General features: G+C 37.8%; 2 protein-coding genes and 1 long non-coding RNA gene across 3 annotated transcripts; 2 read left to right on the top strand and 1 right to left on the bottom strand.

The window, feature by feature from the left end:
- The first annotated feature begins 2,552 nt into the window (after positions 1-2,552).
- Positions 2,553-9,805, top strand: LOC111788560 (probable leucine-rich repeat receptor-like serine/threonine-protein kinase At3g14840). The gene is made up of 19 exons (XM_023668930.1): positions 2,553-2,680; positions 3,798-3,869; positions 3,979-4,050; positions 4,128-4,199; positions 4,291-4,362; positions 4,438-4,509; positions 4,708-4,779; positions 4,967-5,029; positions 5,639-5,701; positions 5,787-5,822; positions 5,935-5,975; positions 6,063-6,436; positions 6,614-6,809; positions 6,903-7,061; positions 7,416-7,534; positions 7,620-7,830; positions 7,929-8,166; positions 8,324-8,474; positions 9,226-9,805. The coding sequence occupies exons 1-19, from the start codon at positions 2,592-2,594 to the stop codon at positions 9,601-9,603; spliced, it is 2,550 nt and encodes an 849-aa protein (XP_023524698.1). The 5' UTR covers positions 2,553-2,591; the 3' UTR covers positions 9,604-9,805.
- A 153-nt stretch (positions 9,806-9,958) lies between these two features.
- On the bottom strand, positions 9,959-12,335 carry LOC111788561 (50S ribosomal protein L13, chloroplastic-like). The gene is made up of 4 exons (XM_023668931.1): positions 11,981-12,335; positions 11,398-11,583; positions 11,066-11,236; positions 9,959-10,324 (listed from the first exon to the last, which is right to left on the bottom strand). The coding sequence occupies exons 1-4, from the start codon at positions 12,251-12,253 to the stop codon at positions 10,208-10,210; spliced, it is 747 nt and encodes a 248-aa protein (XP_023524699.1). The 5' UTR covers positions 12,254-12,335; the 3' UTR covers positions 9,959-10,207.
- Positions 12,336-12,905: 570 nt separating this feature from the next.
- LOC111788965 lies at positions 12,906-14,807 on the top strand. The gene is made up of 2 exons (XR_002814245.1): positions 12,906-14,623; positions 14,706-14,807. It is a non-coding gene; the product is annotated as an uncharacterized LOC111788965 (long non-coding RNA).
- Positions 14,808-17,421: the final 2,614 nt, after the last annotated feature.

Below are 17,421 nucleotides of genomic sequence, written 5' to 3'. Positions count from 1 at the left end.
TTTTTTTTAAAAAAAAAAATTTAATATAAGTCTAAAGTTCGCAACTTTATCTCTACCGACCCATATATATATTTCATAAAGAAAGAAAGTGTATTTGTCGGACCTATAAACTCTTACTCAAAGGTATACACTTTTACGTGAGTTGAAATGCTCATTGTGGATTGTGATAGAAACAACGAACCTCCACGATGATACGATGGTCTTTCCTTTAATTAGTCAATTTGAAACTCTTACAATTCTCTAACAAAGTACATCATTGAGAGTCCCCGATGACTTTGACACTTGAGGATTCTATTGACATGACTAAGTTAAGATAAAGACATAACTTTGATATCACTGATAGAGACAAGAGACCTCTGCAATTGTATGAAATTGTCCACTTTGAGTATAAGCACTCACATGTTTTTTTTTTCTTTTGGTTTTAGAAGGCGTAAGATCAGTGGAGATAGTGTTTTCTTACTTCTTCTTAATTAGGTAGCGTGAAATTCCAACCATCTTCAAAACATAGTACAAAACATCCTTAAACGTTTGACTTTTGTAATGTTTTTTTTTAATATTTGAAGAAACCAAAGTGTTGTGTGTAAATACAAATTTGCATTGCTTATATTAATCCATAATGAGATCATGACATGTGGGTTTACTAAGTAATGGGTCAAAACGTTACCAAAATTTTTCTTTAATTTTTTTAATCCAAGTTGATTTCCATTTGTCATTTAATAACAATTCAACTGATAAAATGAGTATATTTCATAAACTTATTATATATTGTATGGAACATATGTTCATGTCTGAAGACTTCATTTGATAGTGTTGTTGTTTTGTTGTGTTATTACATGAAACACAAATATTTAGGACAGCTGAACACTGAATATGTTCATGTCTAGAACACTCTTGTTCTTCTTGTTCATGTTCTTCATTGCTGGGATCCAATCCCAGTCCACCAGATTGCCTGCTGATGAAGGTACTCACACTTTCTTCTACTTTTAGATTGGCAACCCAACGTAAGATCAAAGTTCGAACCTTTCGACTTAACTAGTTAAGATATATACGAGTTGATGGAACATGGAACAAATGTGAATCTTACATTGAGTATACCTCCTTCGGAGTCCAACGTCTTCGCTGGCGCTCGTTTCCTTCTCCAATCGATGTGGGACCTCCCAATCCGCTCCCCTTCGAGACCTAACGTCCTGGCTAGCACACTGTCTTGTATCCACCTCCTCAAGTTCTTATTCCCAATTGATGTGGACCTCTCAATCCACTCCCTTTCGAGTCTCAGTGTCTTCATTGACACTCTTTCCCTTCTCCAATCGATATAAGACCCCTCAATCCACTCCCTTTCGAGGCCTAGCGTCCTTGTTGGCACACCGTCTCGTGTCCACCCCCTTCGAGGCTTAGCCTCCTTGCTAGCACATCGCCCGATGTCTAGAGTTGATACCATTTGTAATGGTCCAAGCCTATCGCTAGTCGATATTGTCCTTTTTAGACTCTTTCACTTTTGAGCTTTCCCTCAAGGTTTTTAAATACATCGGCTAGGGAGAGTTTTCCACACCCTTGTAAAGAATGTTTCGTTCTTCTCTCCAACCGATGTGAGATCTCACCGTTCCAATTTTTCATCTCCCAGTGAATTCAAATATTGATATTTGCACTAGAGCTAGCATGTATGATCCGAAGTTAAAACAATTCTTAAAGCTAAAAATAAAAAATGTTGAAGTGCATGAGAATTTCTAAAGGTTGAAAGGAAGAGATTCTTGAAGATCGCTACAACTTCACTTCGTTTGTTCTTCTGTTCTGGGTATAATTTGGTCCATGAAAGCAGTAATCATTTGGTTTGAGCTGAAATCATATAATGAAATGAACATTGAATAGCATGCATATATGTTTCAGTGGAAGGATTAAAGGAAATAGGAAAGATTCTGGGAAAAAGAGACTGGAATTTCAGTGCAGATCCTTGCAATGGCGACCATGGATGGATTTCTCAGCCCAACCAAATCCCCAAGAACGTTTCTGATTTTCAAAACAATCTTACCTGTGATTGCGCCTTTCTCAATGCCACGATCTGCCATGTCATCAGCATGTAATGTTTCTCTCTCCTCTTCCACCTATAAAACTGTTCTTACCGATCGAAATCCAAATTTTGTGAAATCTATTATTATTTGAGATGCAGAGCTCTCAAATCGCAGGACCTTCAAGGCACTCTCCCGCCCAATCTTGTTCGCTTGCCCTTTCTGCAGCAAATGTAAGTTGTTAATACCTCAAATACTCAAAAACAGATATCCATTTGCTGGATTAACTAATAATATCAGCTTCTTTTCCGATCATTTTTTCGTTTAGTGATCTCAGTCGGAACTATCTCAGCGGTCAAATTCCATCAGAATGGGGCTCTACGAATCTCGTCAATATGTAATTTCTCCGCCCTTTTCTCGATTTGAGAAAATCTAGGGTTCATTTTGGTTGTTGTTGATTCTGCAGTTCCCTGCTTGGAAATCGGCTGACGGGTTTGATTCCGGAGGAGATTGGAAACATCACTACTCTAGAAAATTTGTGAGTTCTGATTACCCATTTTAGTTTTTGGATGACATTGCCAAGAACATATGATTGGTTTGTGTAGGGTCCTGGAAATCAATCAGCTATCAGGAAGCATTCCTCAAGCGCTTGGAAACTTGCCCCAGTTACAGAGATTGTAAGAACTTCGTTTTTTTTCTTCTTTGAATACAAATTTGGTCGATGAATTTTGATAGTTGTGTTTGTGTAAATCTCTAAACTCAGTATCACTTACATCAGCTTTGAAGTATGATTCTATGGAATTGATTCCGTTCATAGTATTAACTAAACAATGGCTTGACATGTTTATTTGGATCAGTATGAACTGATATAGTATGATTGTAATAGAAAAATGGTAAAAGAAAGTGGAGAATTGTAACGGCCCAGGGCCGCTAGCAGATATTGTCATTTTTGAGTTTTTCCTTTCGGTCTTCCCTTCAAGGCTTTAACACGCGTCTGCTAGGGAAAGGTTTCTACACCCTCGTTCTCCTTCTCAACCAATGTGGGATATCACAATCCACCCCCTTCAGGGCCTAGTGTCCTCGCTGACACGTCCTTTCTCCAATCAAATGTGGGACCCCCACCAAATCCACCTCCCTTCAGGGCCCAGCGTCCATACTAGCACACCATCTTGTGTCTATGCTCCTTCGGGGAACAACCTCCTCGTTGGCACATCGCCCGATGTCTGGCTCTGATACCATTTGTAACGGCCCAAGCCCACTGCTAGTAGATATTGTCCTCTTTGGGCTTTTCCTTTCAGGCTTCCCCCAAAGCTTCAAGGCTTTAAAACGCGTCTGGTAGGGAAAGGTTTCCACACCCTTATAAAGGGTGTTTCGTTCTACTCTCTAACCAATGTGGGATATCACAAGAATTGGAGAGAATAGAGGGACACTACTCATAAAAGTGAGTTGATACATTGTTTTAAAAAGTGAAAATGCTAAATAAAGATCAAATTTAGCATTTAGCATTTTCTTTTTCGTTTTTTTCGTTTTTTTTCCTTGTCTCGTTGTTATGGAGAGAACCTATGAGATACCACATCGGTTGGAGAGGGGAATGAAGCATTTCTTATAAGGTTGTGGAAACTTCTCTCTAGAAGACGCGTTTTAAACTGTGAGGCTGACGGCAATACGTAACGGGCCAAAGTGGACAATATCTACTAGCGATGTACTTAGCCTATTTAATTATCAGTCATGATCTTTCGACTGGCTACTTGATTAGATGATGTGCATTCATATCATAACCTTGCTGCCTTGTAGACATCTTACCTCGAACAACTTCTCTGGGAAGTTGCCAATGTCACTGGGAAAGCTGACCACATTGAAGGAATTGTAAGTCTTATAATTTCTTCCTAACTGGTAACTCCTCCATGTGTTTCCTAAGCTGCTTTCTTTTTCAAATTATAAATGAACACTTGGGTCTTTTCATTTGTCAATGCAGTCGAATCAGTGACAATAACTTCTCGGGCCCAATACCGAACTTCATACGTAATTGGACAAATCTTACTGAACTGTGAGATATCAGTTTACTCTTTGAGCTCTCTATTCATTATGGCATTATCTCTCAAAAACATAGTTTTTCTGTGACAGATCCATTCAGGCAAGTGGATTAAGTGGGCCAATTCCTTCACACATTGGACTATTGACAAAATTATCTGACTTGTTAGTGTTCCTTTTTGAGTTCTTAGCTACTTTCTTTTTCCCTCATGAACGACGTGTCTTATATCGTTCGAGTTTGAATTTCTAAATGCAGGAGAATCAGTGACTTGAGTGGAGCTTCATCACCCTTTCCACGTCTTCGTAATTTGGAAGACATCACAATTCTGTAAGTTACTTCAAAACATGGGGGATGGCCAAGCTCTTTCCCCACCCAATTAATTTTCTTTTTGGTTGTCTACAGGATATTGAGAAGTTGCAATATCACTGGAAGGCTGCCCAATTTTCTGGATAGGATGCCATCCTTAAAAATCTTGTATGTAATCAGTATACATTTGCCTCCATGCTAACAAGAATAGTTGCAGCCTTAAGTACATTGGAATCTTTACCAAAGCTTTGTACACTATCAAGATTCCTTAATCTTAATTAAGGGAAATTCGGGTCTTAATTTCTTGTAAGTATTCGTATAACCGCTATATTGTTCTTATTCTTTTGTGTTTAATTCTTCACACAGAGACCTCAGCTTCAACAAACTAAGTGGACAAATTCCGACCAGATTTAATGCTCTTAAAGGGTTGGATAACATGTAAGAACTTTTGTCCAGAATTGAAAGTTTTATATATTGAGACTGCTCATGGATTAAGGAAACTAAACCATCTTACAATGGCCGACATGCATCAGCAACTATACTTCATTTTATATTTTTTTTAGGAAGATACCTATCTGCAACTATACTTTATATTTGTAATTACGTTTTCATGTTCACTATTTAGATTTTTAACTGGAAATATGCTGAATGGATCAGTGCCTGATTGGATGTTGAAAGGAAACGGCATGTAAGTATCTTTTCCAATATCTAGTAAATTATTTGCAGCTTGTTGTTTAATGGATTTGATATTTATATCTTCTTTCCATTGTTTCACTGGGTTCTTTGAGAGTTCATTGCCCATCTATTCACAACTTCTTGTGGGTAGTAGTTTTTACCTACTTGACGACCATTTCCCCATTTGTAAGCATTAAAGAGAGAAAGTTAATATGAAGTATTCATGTAACAGCCCAAGCCCACCGCTAACAGATATTGTCCTCTTTGGGCTTCCACTCAAGGTTTTTAAAACGCGTCCGTTAGGGAGAGGTTTCCACACCCTTATAAAGAAGGCTTTGTTCTCTCTCCAACCAATGTTGGATCTCACAATTCTGTAGGTTGTATCAATAGTCAACGGAAACAAACATGATACTCTTTGTAATAACTATCTGCTCTAGGGAGTATCTGTGGCTTAATCAAGTTATACTTGCCTTAGTAATACTTCGAACCGTGATAGAAACTGGTTTCTTGGTTGTACACTCTGTTTGAGTGTATTCTATAGAAATTGTTTCCAGAAACCAATTCAAAATTATTCTTCACTATTTTTTCCTTTAAGGTGTCACATCTTTTTCTTTCTTTACAGCGATCTTTCCTATAATAATTTTACAGTCAAGGTGGCTGGGGAAAGCTGTCGGTCTCAAAAAGTGTAAGACTTTTCCTACCCTATGAATATCTTCTTTTGAAGAACACTATCTAATCTAATCTCTCTCTCCACCACCTCTCCCCTGCAGGAACCTCTTTGCCAGCTCTTCACAAGACAGTGATTAGTAAGTTTTAACCTTTTGGTGTGTATGCATTGAATTGGTTTATACTTACCTGTGCCAATCAGATTATCTCATAACGTGATGCTAACTAGTGAGCTTTCTGTTGCTTTATCAGTGGAATTCTTTCATGTTTAGCAGGCTCGTCCTGTTCGAAAAGTGAGTTGAACCTTTAAATGGAGACAGGCTTAAATTTATACTCTTGATGTACCATTTGTTGTAAGTAACATTTTTCTATTCTCACAGCTTGGTACTCTCTTCATATAAACTGTGGTGGGAAGGAACAAACCATAAATGGTACAGTTTTTAAAGGAGACCGAAATACAGGCAGCTCTATGTTCTTTGTAACTGGAACAAATTGGGCAATCAGCAACACTGGCAGTTTTTTGGATGATGGTGGAACTCGAGATGAGTACAGTGCAACTAATTCTTCTACTCTTTCTATGACAAATCCTGAACTGTACATGACTGCACGCATTTCTCCATTATCTGTTACTTACTATGGGTTTTGTATGGGAAATGGAAACTACACAGTAAGCCTCCATTTTGCAGAGATAATGTTTACTGATGACAAGACGTTCAGTAGTCTCGGCAGACGCTTATTCGACGTTTATATTCAGGTACGAAGAAGAACTCCAAGGTTTCACTCATCAAAAAAGTTTCTGATTGTTGTAAAATCAAAATTATTTTAAGTATTTTGATCATGAAAGCTCCACTCTGAAGATTGTCTCAGGTTTGCCAACAGTTTTTCATGAGTACTACTAGCATGACAACTTTAATAAACTTCTGAACTGCAGAAAGAACTGGTCCTAGAGGATTTCAATATAGTGGATGAAGCAGGTGGCGTTGGTAAAGCAGTCATAAAAAAAATCCCAGTTGCCGTGACAAATGGTACGGTGGAGATCCGCTTCTATTGGGCCGGGAAGGGGACAAATGCTATACCTGTGAGGGGAGTTTATGGCCCTCTTATATCAGCTATATCAGTAGATCCTGGTGGGTTGATCTTCAAGTCCATTTCTTCCTTTTCACTTGTGCTTATTTAGCTGAGTGCTCTCCCATGTTGTCTATCATCCCCTATTCATGTAGACTTTGAGGCTCCATCCGAAGGTGGAGAAACTGGAAAATCTGGCATATCTGTAGGTGCAGTGGTAGGAATTGCAGCTGCTTCAGTGTTTGTTATATTATTGGTTCTCGGAATCCTGTGGTGGCGTGTATGTCTACAACGAGAAAAGACACTCGAACAAGGTAATCCTAAGATAAATATATCTTCTTATATTTGCTATGTATCTTGTCCTTCAACACTTGGCCACATTTGCAAGCTTTTGAATGTTAATCATATCAAAATCATTGTTTAGACCTTAAGAAACCTTGGTAACTTGAATGTACGGTGCAAGCAAGGACCGGTTAGTATAGTGTAGGCTGTAGAGGGAGTTTGTGATGAATGATGCCATTTGGCAGTGGTTGAGGGACTAAGATAGAATGTTTAGAAGTTTAACCATTAAAATAGAATAAACATTAAAGTTCATGGTTTAACCTATGAATTAAACACGTTTACCAAAAATCTCGACTTCCTCCTCAGCTCGCACTTGTTTTTTGCAGAGTTACGAGGTTTGGATTTGCAAACTTGTTCTTTTACATTAAGGCAAATAAAAGCCGCCACAAACAATTTTGATGCTGCCAATAAGCTTGGAGAAGGTGGTTTCGGTTCTGTCTATAAGGTAGATACCATTTGAATTGGTAACTTTAGCTTCTTCTTTGTAAATATAGTAGGTATGATATATGATTCTTCAATTGGAAATGCAGGGTGTTCTTACGGATGGTACGGCAATTGCAGTAAAACAACTGTCTTCAAAATCAAAGCAAGGAAATCGCGAGTTCGTGAATGAGATCGGCATGATATCTGCTTTGCAACACCCACATCTAGTCAAGCTTTATGGATGTTGTATTGAAGGAAATCAGCTCTTGTTAGTATATGAATACATGGAAAACAATAGCCTTGCTCATGCCTTGTTTGGTAAGTATTTGTGCCATATGATTAACTATTGCCTATTTTTATTGAATTTACCAATTTGGTTGGGTTATAGAGACTTGATTAATGGGAAATGTTTGAAGGTCAAGAAGGAAGTGAACTAGAATTGGATTGGCCAACAAGGCACAAGATCTGTGTTGGTATAGCAAGAGGTTTGGCTTTTCTTCATGAAGAGTCCAGACTAAAGATTGTCCACAGAGATATCAAAGCTACTAATGTTCTGTTAGACAAAGAGCTAACCCCCAAGATATCTGACTTTGGCTTGGCCAAGCTCGATGAAGAAGAGAAGTCCCATATAAGCACTCGAATCGCTGGAACTTTGTGAGTACTTGTGATTAAGTTATTCATTTTAGTTTTCCTTTCTTCTTTTCGTTTATATTTGTGTCTAGGAACGGGCAAGCATGAAGATAGAATCGAGTCAAATTCTTGAGAAAATTTGAAATGAAGGATATTTACTCATAATGAGGTGATTTTGTAGTGGATACATGGCACCGGAGTATGCAATGCGAGGACACTTGACTGATAAAGCAGATGTTTATAGCTTTGGTGTTGTGGCTTTAGAAATAGTTAGCGGAAGGAGCAACACGACTTTGTGGGCAAATACTGATGGTTCTTATCTTCTAGATTCGGTAATCTAATTTCTCGACAGTTTATGTTGTTCGGTTTCTTTTTGTCATGTTCGTTAGGAAGAATAGGTAGGATGAACCCCCATTTCTAGAACTGTCTTACCCAATGTAGAAGGCAACACCTTGGTTTCCAAGGGAATTTAACTCACTGTCTCATTTGATCCTCGTTCATTCGTTTGATTTTAGATGCGTAAACCTTGCATTTGTTCTTGTAACAGCCCACCGCTAGCAAATATTGTCCTCTTTGGGGTTTTCCTTTCGGGCTTCCCCTCAAGGTTTTTTAAAACGTGTCTGCTAGGGAGAGGTTTCTACACCCTTATAAAGAATGTTTCATTTTCCTCTCCAATTGATGTGGGATCTTACAATGGTGTGCTAGCAAGGACGCTGGACCTCGAAGAGGAGTGGATTGGGGGGACTCACATCGATTAGAGAAGGGTATGAGTGACAGTGAGGACGTTGGGCTCCAAAGGGGGGTGGATTGTGAGATCCCATATTGGTTGGGGAGGATAACGAAATATTTTTTATAAGGGTGTAGAAACCTCTTACTAACATACGCATTTTAAAAACTTTGAGGGGAAGCCCGAAAGGGCAAGCCCAAAGAAGACAATATCTCCTAGCAGTGGGCTTCGGCTATTAGAGTTCTACTTCCGGTACCTCTCATCTTGTTTTCATAATTAGAACTCCTTATATCATGTTACAATCCCAGAATTGTGGCAAAACCATAACTTAGCTGTCTTTCATCTACGATTTCTAGGCACTGAAGTTGAAAGAGAAAAACAGTTTAATGGAGCTAGTTGATCCAAGGTTAGGCTCCAACTTCAAGAAGGGAGAGGCATTGAGAATGATAAAAATGGCTCTCCATTGCACTAATATCTCTCCTGCAGCAAGACCTAACATGTCGTCAGTAGTGAGCATGCTGGAAGGCAAGCAGGATATTGAGGACATAGTGTTGGATTCTAGTGTCCCTAAAGGATCAATAAACACAGCATGGACTCATTTATTGGAGGATGCGGAGCAATCGAAGTACGGTTTGTTTGGCGATGTCTCGGCAACAGGTTCTTCAACATCTGCAGTCGATCTCTATCCGATTAACGTATCTCAGTACTTGAATATCAGAGAAACTAGACCATGAATTGCATGATTTCTCTTGATTGCTTTTGTATACGTCCAGCCTTTGTAATTGCAATGCGTGTCAATTGCCCAGAAAAGTGCAGCTTTTCATCTCTACCAAATGGCAACTGACTTCTTTGTATATTATCATAGAATAGAACAGGAAAGCAATGGCTTATTTGACGGCTTGTTCCGTAGCAATAGCTTTTAATACTTTCTTTGAACTTTGATGACTGAAATGAAGTGAAACTTAAAGTGCGGTGTGAGATCCTACATCGATTGGAGAGGAGAACAAAGCATTCAAAAGGGTGTGAGAACCTCTCTAATAGACGTGTTTTGAAACTTTGAGAGAAAGTCCAAAACTCTGGATGGAGAAATCAATCAATCAAATTATCGTAATCACAACCTTCGACGAGACAAGATTTAAAATTTTCCACTTGTGAATAAATAACTTTCAAATGCCACTCAGGCCAAGCATCATGTTATCAGAGAGAAGACTAGAACTTGGAATGAAATTACAACTCAAATACTAACATCAAACTGGGCTGAAGCATGAAAACTCTAACTCAGAGTCTATGAACATTGGAATCCAAGAGCAAGAAAGCTTTGTTTCTTTGTAGTTCATACTATCTTTCCTTGTTTATCCTTTTGTCCCTAATTGGCAGATCAACTGGCTTTTGTGCCTCATGTGGATGGTCTGGTCCTTTGTAAACCTTCAAGTGGTTAAAAAGTGCTCTTCCAAGCTGCAAATAATTGCCATGGTTTGAAACAGCCAATAAAATCTCAGGAACGTCAATGGAGGCAGGAAACGGGGGAAACTCATAAACACCACAATAAGATGTAGTCTACAGGAAACTGCTGGTTTGTCTCCAAAGAATTTTTCAAAGGATGAAGGGACTGTTTAATATCTTTTATAAAAAGACATTCAAAAGGAAAACATGTGTAGATGCTACCCAGATGTGCGGAACTAACCAATAGTCTACAGCGAACCAAACCAACAAAAGCTATCTTAACCAACCTACTAAAGCCACACCAAGATTGATCGAGAAATATACTTTGTGCATAATCTTCTGACACGATTTTCCTATACAAAATGTGGCTCGAGCAATCACTCTACACCAACAGATACGGTGTAACAGCCCAAGCCCACCGTTAGCAGATATTATCCTCTTTGAAGTTTCCCTTTCGGGCTTCCCCTCATGGTTTTTAAACGCGTCTACTATGGAAAATGTATAGTCTTACTCCGACCAATGCCTCATCCCGTCTAGTGACGGGCTTTGATACCTATGTGTAACAGCTCAAGCCTACTGCTAGCAAATATTGTCCTCTTTAAACTAAAATGTATCTGCTAGGAAGAGGTTTCCACACCCTTATAAAGAATGTTTCGTTCCCCTCTCCAATTGATGTGGGATCTCACATACAGTTTGTTGAATAGTCGGCGTGTACATAATACATATAGCACTTAAGTAGTAGGAATCACTTACCCTCCCCTTCGGAAGCATACCGCGAACAGCATGCTCAATAATTCTTTCAGGAATTCTCTGCTGTAGCTGGTCAAAAGTTTCTACTGTCATGCCACCCGGTCGCCCCGAATGCCTCCTGTACAGTTTTTGTGTCCTCTTTCTACCAGACACGGCAACTTTTTCTGCATTTACCTAGGTAGGATCAAGAGAATAGATACGAATTCAAGCAACCATTTGAGAACAAATAGCAAGAAAGTTCAAGGTGAGTGGACAAAAGCATATGCATAGCTCACAATCAATGTTGTAGAAATTGCAGCCACAATAGAACATTAGGTACAAGTACAACCACATACCACAATCACAAAAGCCCCCATATCCACACTAGGAGTGTAGGTTGGTAAATCCTTCCCTCGGATATGATTAGCAATGGTTGAAGCTAATCTTCCCAAAATCTTATCAGTGGCATCAACCACATACCAAGGTTTTTCAGTGTTCACATGATCAGCAGCCTTCGGGTACCATGTTTTATTCCATATGTCCTGCACGGAAGAGAATAACGACAGCTAAATATCCAATCTGAAAAGGGAAAATAAACAAACAGCAGACAAAATCAGGAAATAGTTCTTCAAAATTCAGAGAACGGACATCAAATTGCCCTAACAAGCAAAAAAAAAAAAAAAAAAAAAAAAAAAAAAANAAAAAAAAAAAAAAAAAAAAGGTTCGTATGAATAACTTCAGTACATCAATGGAAGGCTACATTGCAATGTAGAGATGCCAAAAGTTAGATCTAATTGAATGAAGTAGCCAAAGCCCCCATCCTCCGAAATAAACAACAAAAACAAAAAACCAACAAAACGAACGCGTTCAATTAGTCTCAAATCCATAAGATCATTTCCAAGCAAACAAACGAACATATCGAGAGAATTACAGACGTACAGGGCCGTCAATCTCGTCGCCCTCGAACATCCACCGCTGCTCCAAAGGGACACGATCCAGCTCCTGAGCTCGCACTTGAAGGACGGAACTCTTCGGCTTGGAGGTTAGAGTAATCGTAGTCTGAGTTTGAAGAAAAGAAGATTTTGATTGAACGAGAGGAAATCCAGCAACGAGTGACATTCTAGGAAGGGCTCTGTTACTTGCATTCCCATTGTTAAGAGTAGAATGTAAAGAAAAAGTGGCGGTAGAGGAGGAAGCACAGAGCATCGCCATTGTAGCTCTGGCGCTCTTTCAGTTGGGGAATTTCCGCTGTTGAGTGTGGATAAGACTCTGCCCTTTTATTTTGATTTTTTATGGTTTCACAAAAGTGGACGACTTTCTTTCAAATGGAGTTTTCAAGGACACTCGACGGTCCAGGTGTGTCAGTATTGCGCCCCAACCCGCGTGTTGGAGGTTGCTACATATACCCGCTATCCAGCAGCACGGTATCCGTAAATGACATGGCATGGACACGGGAGGGCTAATGCCTCGATAGAACCCGAATGGATGGATATTCGGGAAGTTCATATGAGATGAGCGACACGCAGGCCCGTTCTTGATGGCATGACCAAGTGAGTTGTGATGGCCAACAACATTTCGAGACTCGGGATGGCGTCAAAACATATGGACCATGTCGATGGGGATCGAGTTGACAAGATGAGATGTGACGTTGCATTGAGAGACCTTGGTCCGAGCAGAGAGTATGGTTGAGCTGAATGACTTGGCCTAGTGTAGAGGCATGTCGCAGACGATTGAACATGCACGCACAGGCGGCGTGTGTGGTCGAGCAAACTTGGATTCTGCATCAGCGATGTTCGATTGGCGAAAACAAACATCGCCTAAGGTCCAATAAAGCCACAAAGCCAGGTGTAAATTCTTCCTCGGAATATCTACCAAGCTCTGAATAATCTATTTAGTTATTCGTAGTCGTAGTCGGGTTGGGTTAAGATTTAGGGCATTCCCAAATGAAGGTGGATGGAACTTGGAAGCGAGACAAATCCATTTCAGGGTCAATTCACCGTTTCAAACCCGAACAGCACGAACTCACGGTCCAAGCCCGCAAATACCCAAATTCCTAACGGGTCCAGGATCTGGGTTGCCAATTTGCTCTTGCGATTGTTGACCCACCCGATTTGTGTAACGGTTTCAGGATTATTGGATCTAACCCAATCGAGCATCGGGTTTGGTTTTGGTTTCACTTCTTCCCCGATTCGTGTCACAATCCATTCCTCATAAACCCTATTGGAGTAGAGTATCCAATCCGACTCCGCCGTTTTCCAAGGAAAAAAAAACTTCAATATCGACAAATTTCTGTAAGACCCACTTCCAATTATGCTTCACTTTTGGTCCTACTCCGCCGTTTTATGCTGCTTTTTATGTTGGATCTCTGTATTTTCATGTAATCCATGGCGTTTGTTGCCTGATTTTTGTGTTCCTTCATGAATCTGTGTCACCTCTGCTGGAAACTTTGTCCGATATTTGTTTTTTCATCAAAATGTGATTCTTCTTCCGTGGATTTTTCCCTCCTACTCGAGAGATTTTAGTTGTTTCTCTTGATTTTGTTATCCATTTTCCTCGTGATAATGATTGGAGAACATGGGAATTTTAGCTGTGATCTCTGTTATATCGATACTCTATTAGGTGTTTGCTAATATGAACTGACTGCTTAATTTCTTTTTACACTTACCATAAACTGTTTCTTGAACAATTTCTCAGTTCTTTTTCTATCTCTCCGGATAGATGGAAAAGGGCATTCTTAAGTATTAACAGTTATGATGAGATGAAGGGTTTGGCCCAAAAATGAGAGAGTTTTAAGATCTGAAGTGCAATTTCTTCTTAACATTCAAAATATTTTTTGAAGTCCATCTTCATTTGCTCATTTAGTTCATAGTTGAATCGCTTACCATTCTTTGATTCTATTGTAAATTGTCATTCTTTGATTCTATTGTAAATTGTCATCAAGAATAGGTTCATGTATCATGTATCTCGTATGTATGTATTAGCCATTTATTTGGTTCATAACTTGAATCATCTTGATTCATGTATGGCGTTAATGCTTCCATGCCTATATTAAGGGTTGTCTAGGATGGTTGAGATGCATAGAGTTTGAGTGTCATTTTGTATTTGTTGAGTGTGTATTTGTTGAGTGACATTTAGGAGGAACTTTGTTGACAGACTTTCTAGTGTTAGAGTATGAGATATGCACTTTGTAAACACTTTGATTATTGAGATTAGTTGCTACTCGTGGAAGTAAGGGAATTGCTTCTCTTCGAACCACGTAAACCTTTGTGTCTCTTTGTTTAATTTCTATTTGCGGGTGTGTGAGTGCGATTGATCTTGCTTCCGTTTCCGTTACAACACATTCCTCGGTGTGTGGACTTTCCACTAGTTTAATAAGTTTGATCAGAACCAGTGTTTAAACACTGGCTATTTCAACATATTAAATTGGTGAAAAGTCCACACACCAAGGTACTCAATCTTGTCAATGATGGCTCGTGATGTTATCGGGACTCCAATGTCAAGCATTGCACCCGAGTTGGCATTTAGTACCAGTGGTCGAGTTCTCGACCGTGGTCAAAGATTGGCTTTGTGTAGAACTAGAAGGTACGTTTGGAATGGATTAATTCTACTGAATAAGTGTTTACTTCTCTTACTTACAATTGCTTATTGTTTTTGTTTCAATCAGATCCAAGGCCATTGCCTATCGCATCTTATGTGCCACTTCTGCTTGGACCCAATTGTCATCTAAATATCTTACTCAATATCTATGCTCCAACCCCTCATTCCATTGTTTTTCTTTCATATCATGTTAGGTTGATGGATCTATTAGTTTATATACAATGGCTTTTGATTGTTTTTGACACTATAACCTTACTCCGTCCCAAATGAGCTATGTAGTGCCCAGTAGAACTGTAATAGCTCAAACCCACCACTAACAAACATTGTCTAGTCCATTATGTATCACTGTCAACCTCACAATTTTAAACGCGTCTGTTAGGGAGAGGTTTCCACGTCCTTATAAGCAATGTTTCCTTCTCCCCTCTAATCAATGTGAGATTTCACAATCCACCCTCTTCTTGGGGGCTAGGGTTCCCATTGGCACACCACCTGACGTCTAGTTTAGATACCATTTGTAACAGCTCAAGTCCACCGCTAGCAGATATTGTCCGCTTTTGATCTGTTATGTATCGCCGTCAATCTCACAGGTTTAAAATGCGTCTTTGAGAGAGATTTTCACACCCTTGTAATAAATGTTTTGTTCCCATCTTCACAACCAATGCGTCTTTTTTCTTTTTGCGTCTGAGATTGAAACAGCGACCTTTAATCGTAATTAATATTTAAAAATACATTATTAAATCATAAAGATTATTTTATAATAATTATGAAATATTACGCGTAATAATTAAAATTATATATTTTCAAAAACCAAATTGAATTATATATTTTAATTTTAAAAAAAAAATGGATTGGGGTAGTTGAAAATTGTCACATGGAAAAATTAATTGGATAGACATAATTATAGAGAGAGAGAGATGGGGAGCTTCAAATGTAATGCTAAATGGCCCCCCCGGCCCCTATGTTTTGGAGATTCTATACCACTCATTCATATCCTTACCCACCCTGCCCCCACTTTCTTTTTCTTATATTCTTCTCCTCGACCCAACCGTCTCACGTGACGTTGTCGAATGTTTTTAAACGAACCGTTTTTTTCTTATCTGTTCTAAAACAAGTGTCGACTAAGAACGAACATATACAATGATTCGTTCTAAATCACTGCTTGACTTGAAAATATATTGTATTGACCTCGACCATATTAGCTACCGATCTTGTTTTAGTCTTTAGATATCTAAATGCTTATCTATTCTCGACCATTGTAGAGGAATAAACAAAATAAAGATAAGTTTGACGAAGAAATTGAGATTATTACGCACCTATATATGCTATGATATCTTAGTAATTATACAAACTAAAAAGTGTAAGATCTTGAGGATGCTTACGCCTATGACTTTAGGATGTGAGACCCCAAGAAGGTGCCAAAATATTTTATTACTATTATTATTTATTGAATACGAAATAAATATAATCTAATTTAGAATTTTAATTTTCATATTCGACCGGTGTTTGGTTAGAGGTATTAGACGATGAGATTGATAATAAGCACAAACAATGGTGGATTTTTTGCAAAGGTAGAGGTCGTTCTAGTATTTTTGCAAACTAAAGATCTTAGATCAAATTTGGAATCTGTGATGGTCGCTCTTAGATTCCAAGACGACTCACTCCAAAATTAGCTTGATCAAAATTAATCAAATGAATCGGTTTATACATCAAACCTAAAGCAAATTTTGAAAGAAAATAACACTCAAAGCGTTTTAAAACACAAGGTTTTTGTATTCCACCATGATTTCAAAAATGAATATTACATGTCGGGCCAAAAACATGATCAACAAGATAAAAAGTCTTCAAATCACTCTCCAACATCAAGGAATATTTATGGTCACTCCATTCTTGATACTTCAATTCTTGTAATTGCTCTTTTGAATCCATGCAAATGATCCGTAGTTGGATTCGAATCAAATTAAATATAATTAATTAATTAGTTAATTTTATTTTTCAATAATTATAACTAATTACTTATTTAATTTTGTAGGCAATTAACTCATTTATCATTAACATGCCAGATTTAATTTAAGTCAAGGATTTAAAAAAAAAAAAAAAAATTAAAACGAAAAAATAGAAAGAAATATAAATTATCTCTTTTGAGAATGCAATTAATAATATTTTTTTAGTCAATTAAACATTTAATCTCAAAAAACATATATGTAAAATTTAAATAATGGGAATTTTATTATTATTATTATTAAAATAATTATTAATTTATAGGTTTAAAGCAAAGATCTTGAAATCTTTTGGTCGGCAGGGGATTTCTCCTCTCTGGCCGGCAATGTTTGGTGGCTATCAATATTCCCCAAAACTTTTATTCTTTTTTTTATATTATTATTATTAATTTTCTTTTTATCTTACTTGGAAAATGATGGCTGCTTAAACTCTATTTTTCATTTTTATTATTATTTTTTTTATTTTTTATTTTCGTGTTCTCAATTATTATTTTAGTTCATCACCTCCTGACGTCTACCTTACTTCAATGTGTTTGGCTGTAGGATTTTCCAAAACCATGGGCTGTCTCTATTTCCGTAATTAATATAATTATAAATATTATTTAAATATCCCAACCTTTTTTCTTTTATTTTTTTTTTAAATTAAAATAATAAATTTATGATGGGGAACAAAAAGAATAAAGTTCCATTCCTATATAAATTCTTTTAAACAGTAAATGTGATTTTTTTTTTTTTACATCAATTATTAAATAAAAAGAGATATCCGTAAAAAAAAAAAAAAAAAAA

Source organism: Cucurbita pepo, chromosome LG02 (genome assembly GCF_002806865.2).
Source record: "Cucurbita pepo subsp. pepo cultivar mu-cu-16 chromosome LG02, ASM280686v2, whole genome shotgun sequence".
In the NCBI taxonomy this organism is placed as follows: domain Eukaryota; kingdom Viridiplantae; phylum Streptophyta; class Magnoliopsida; order Cucurbitales; family Cucurbitaceae; genus Cucurbita; species Cucurbita pepo.
The sequence above is the reverse complement of the archived record's forward strand: the minus strand, read 5'-3'. Positions and strand labels throughout refer to the sequence as shown.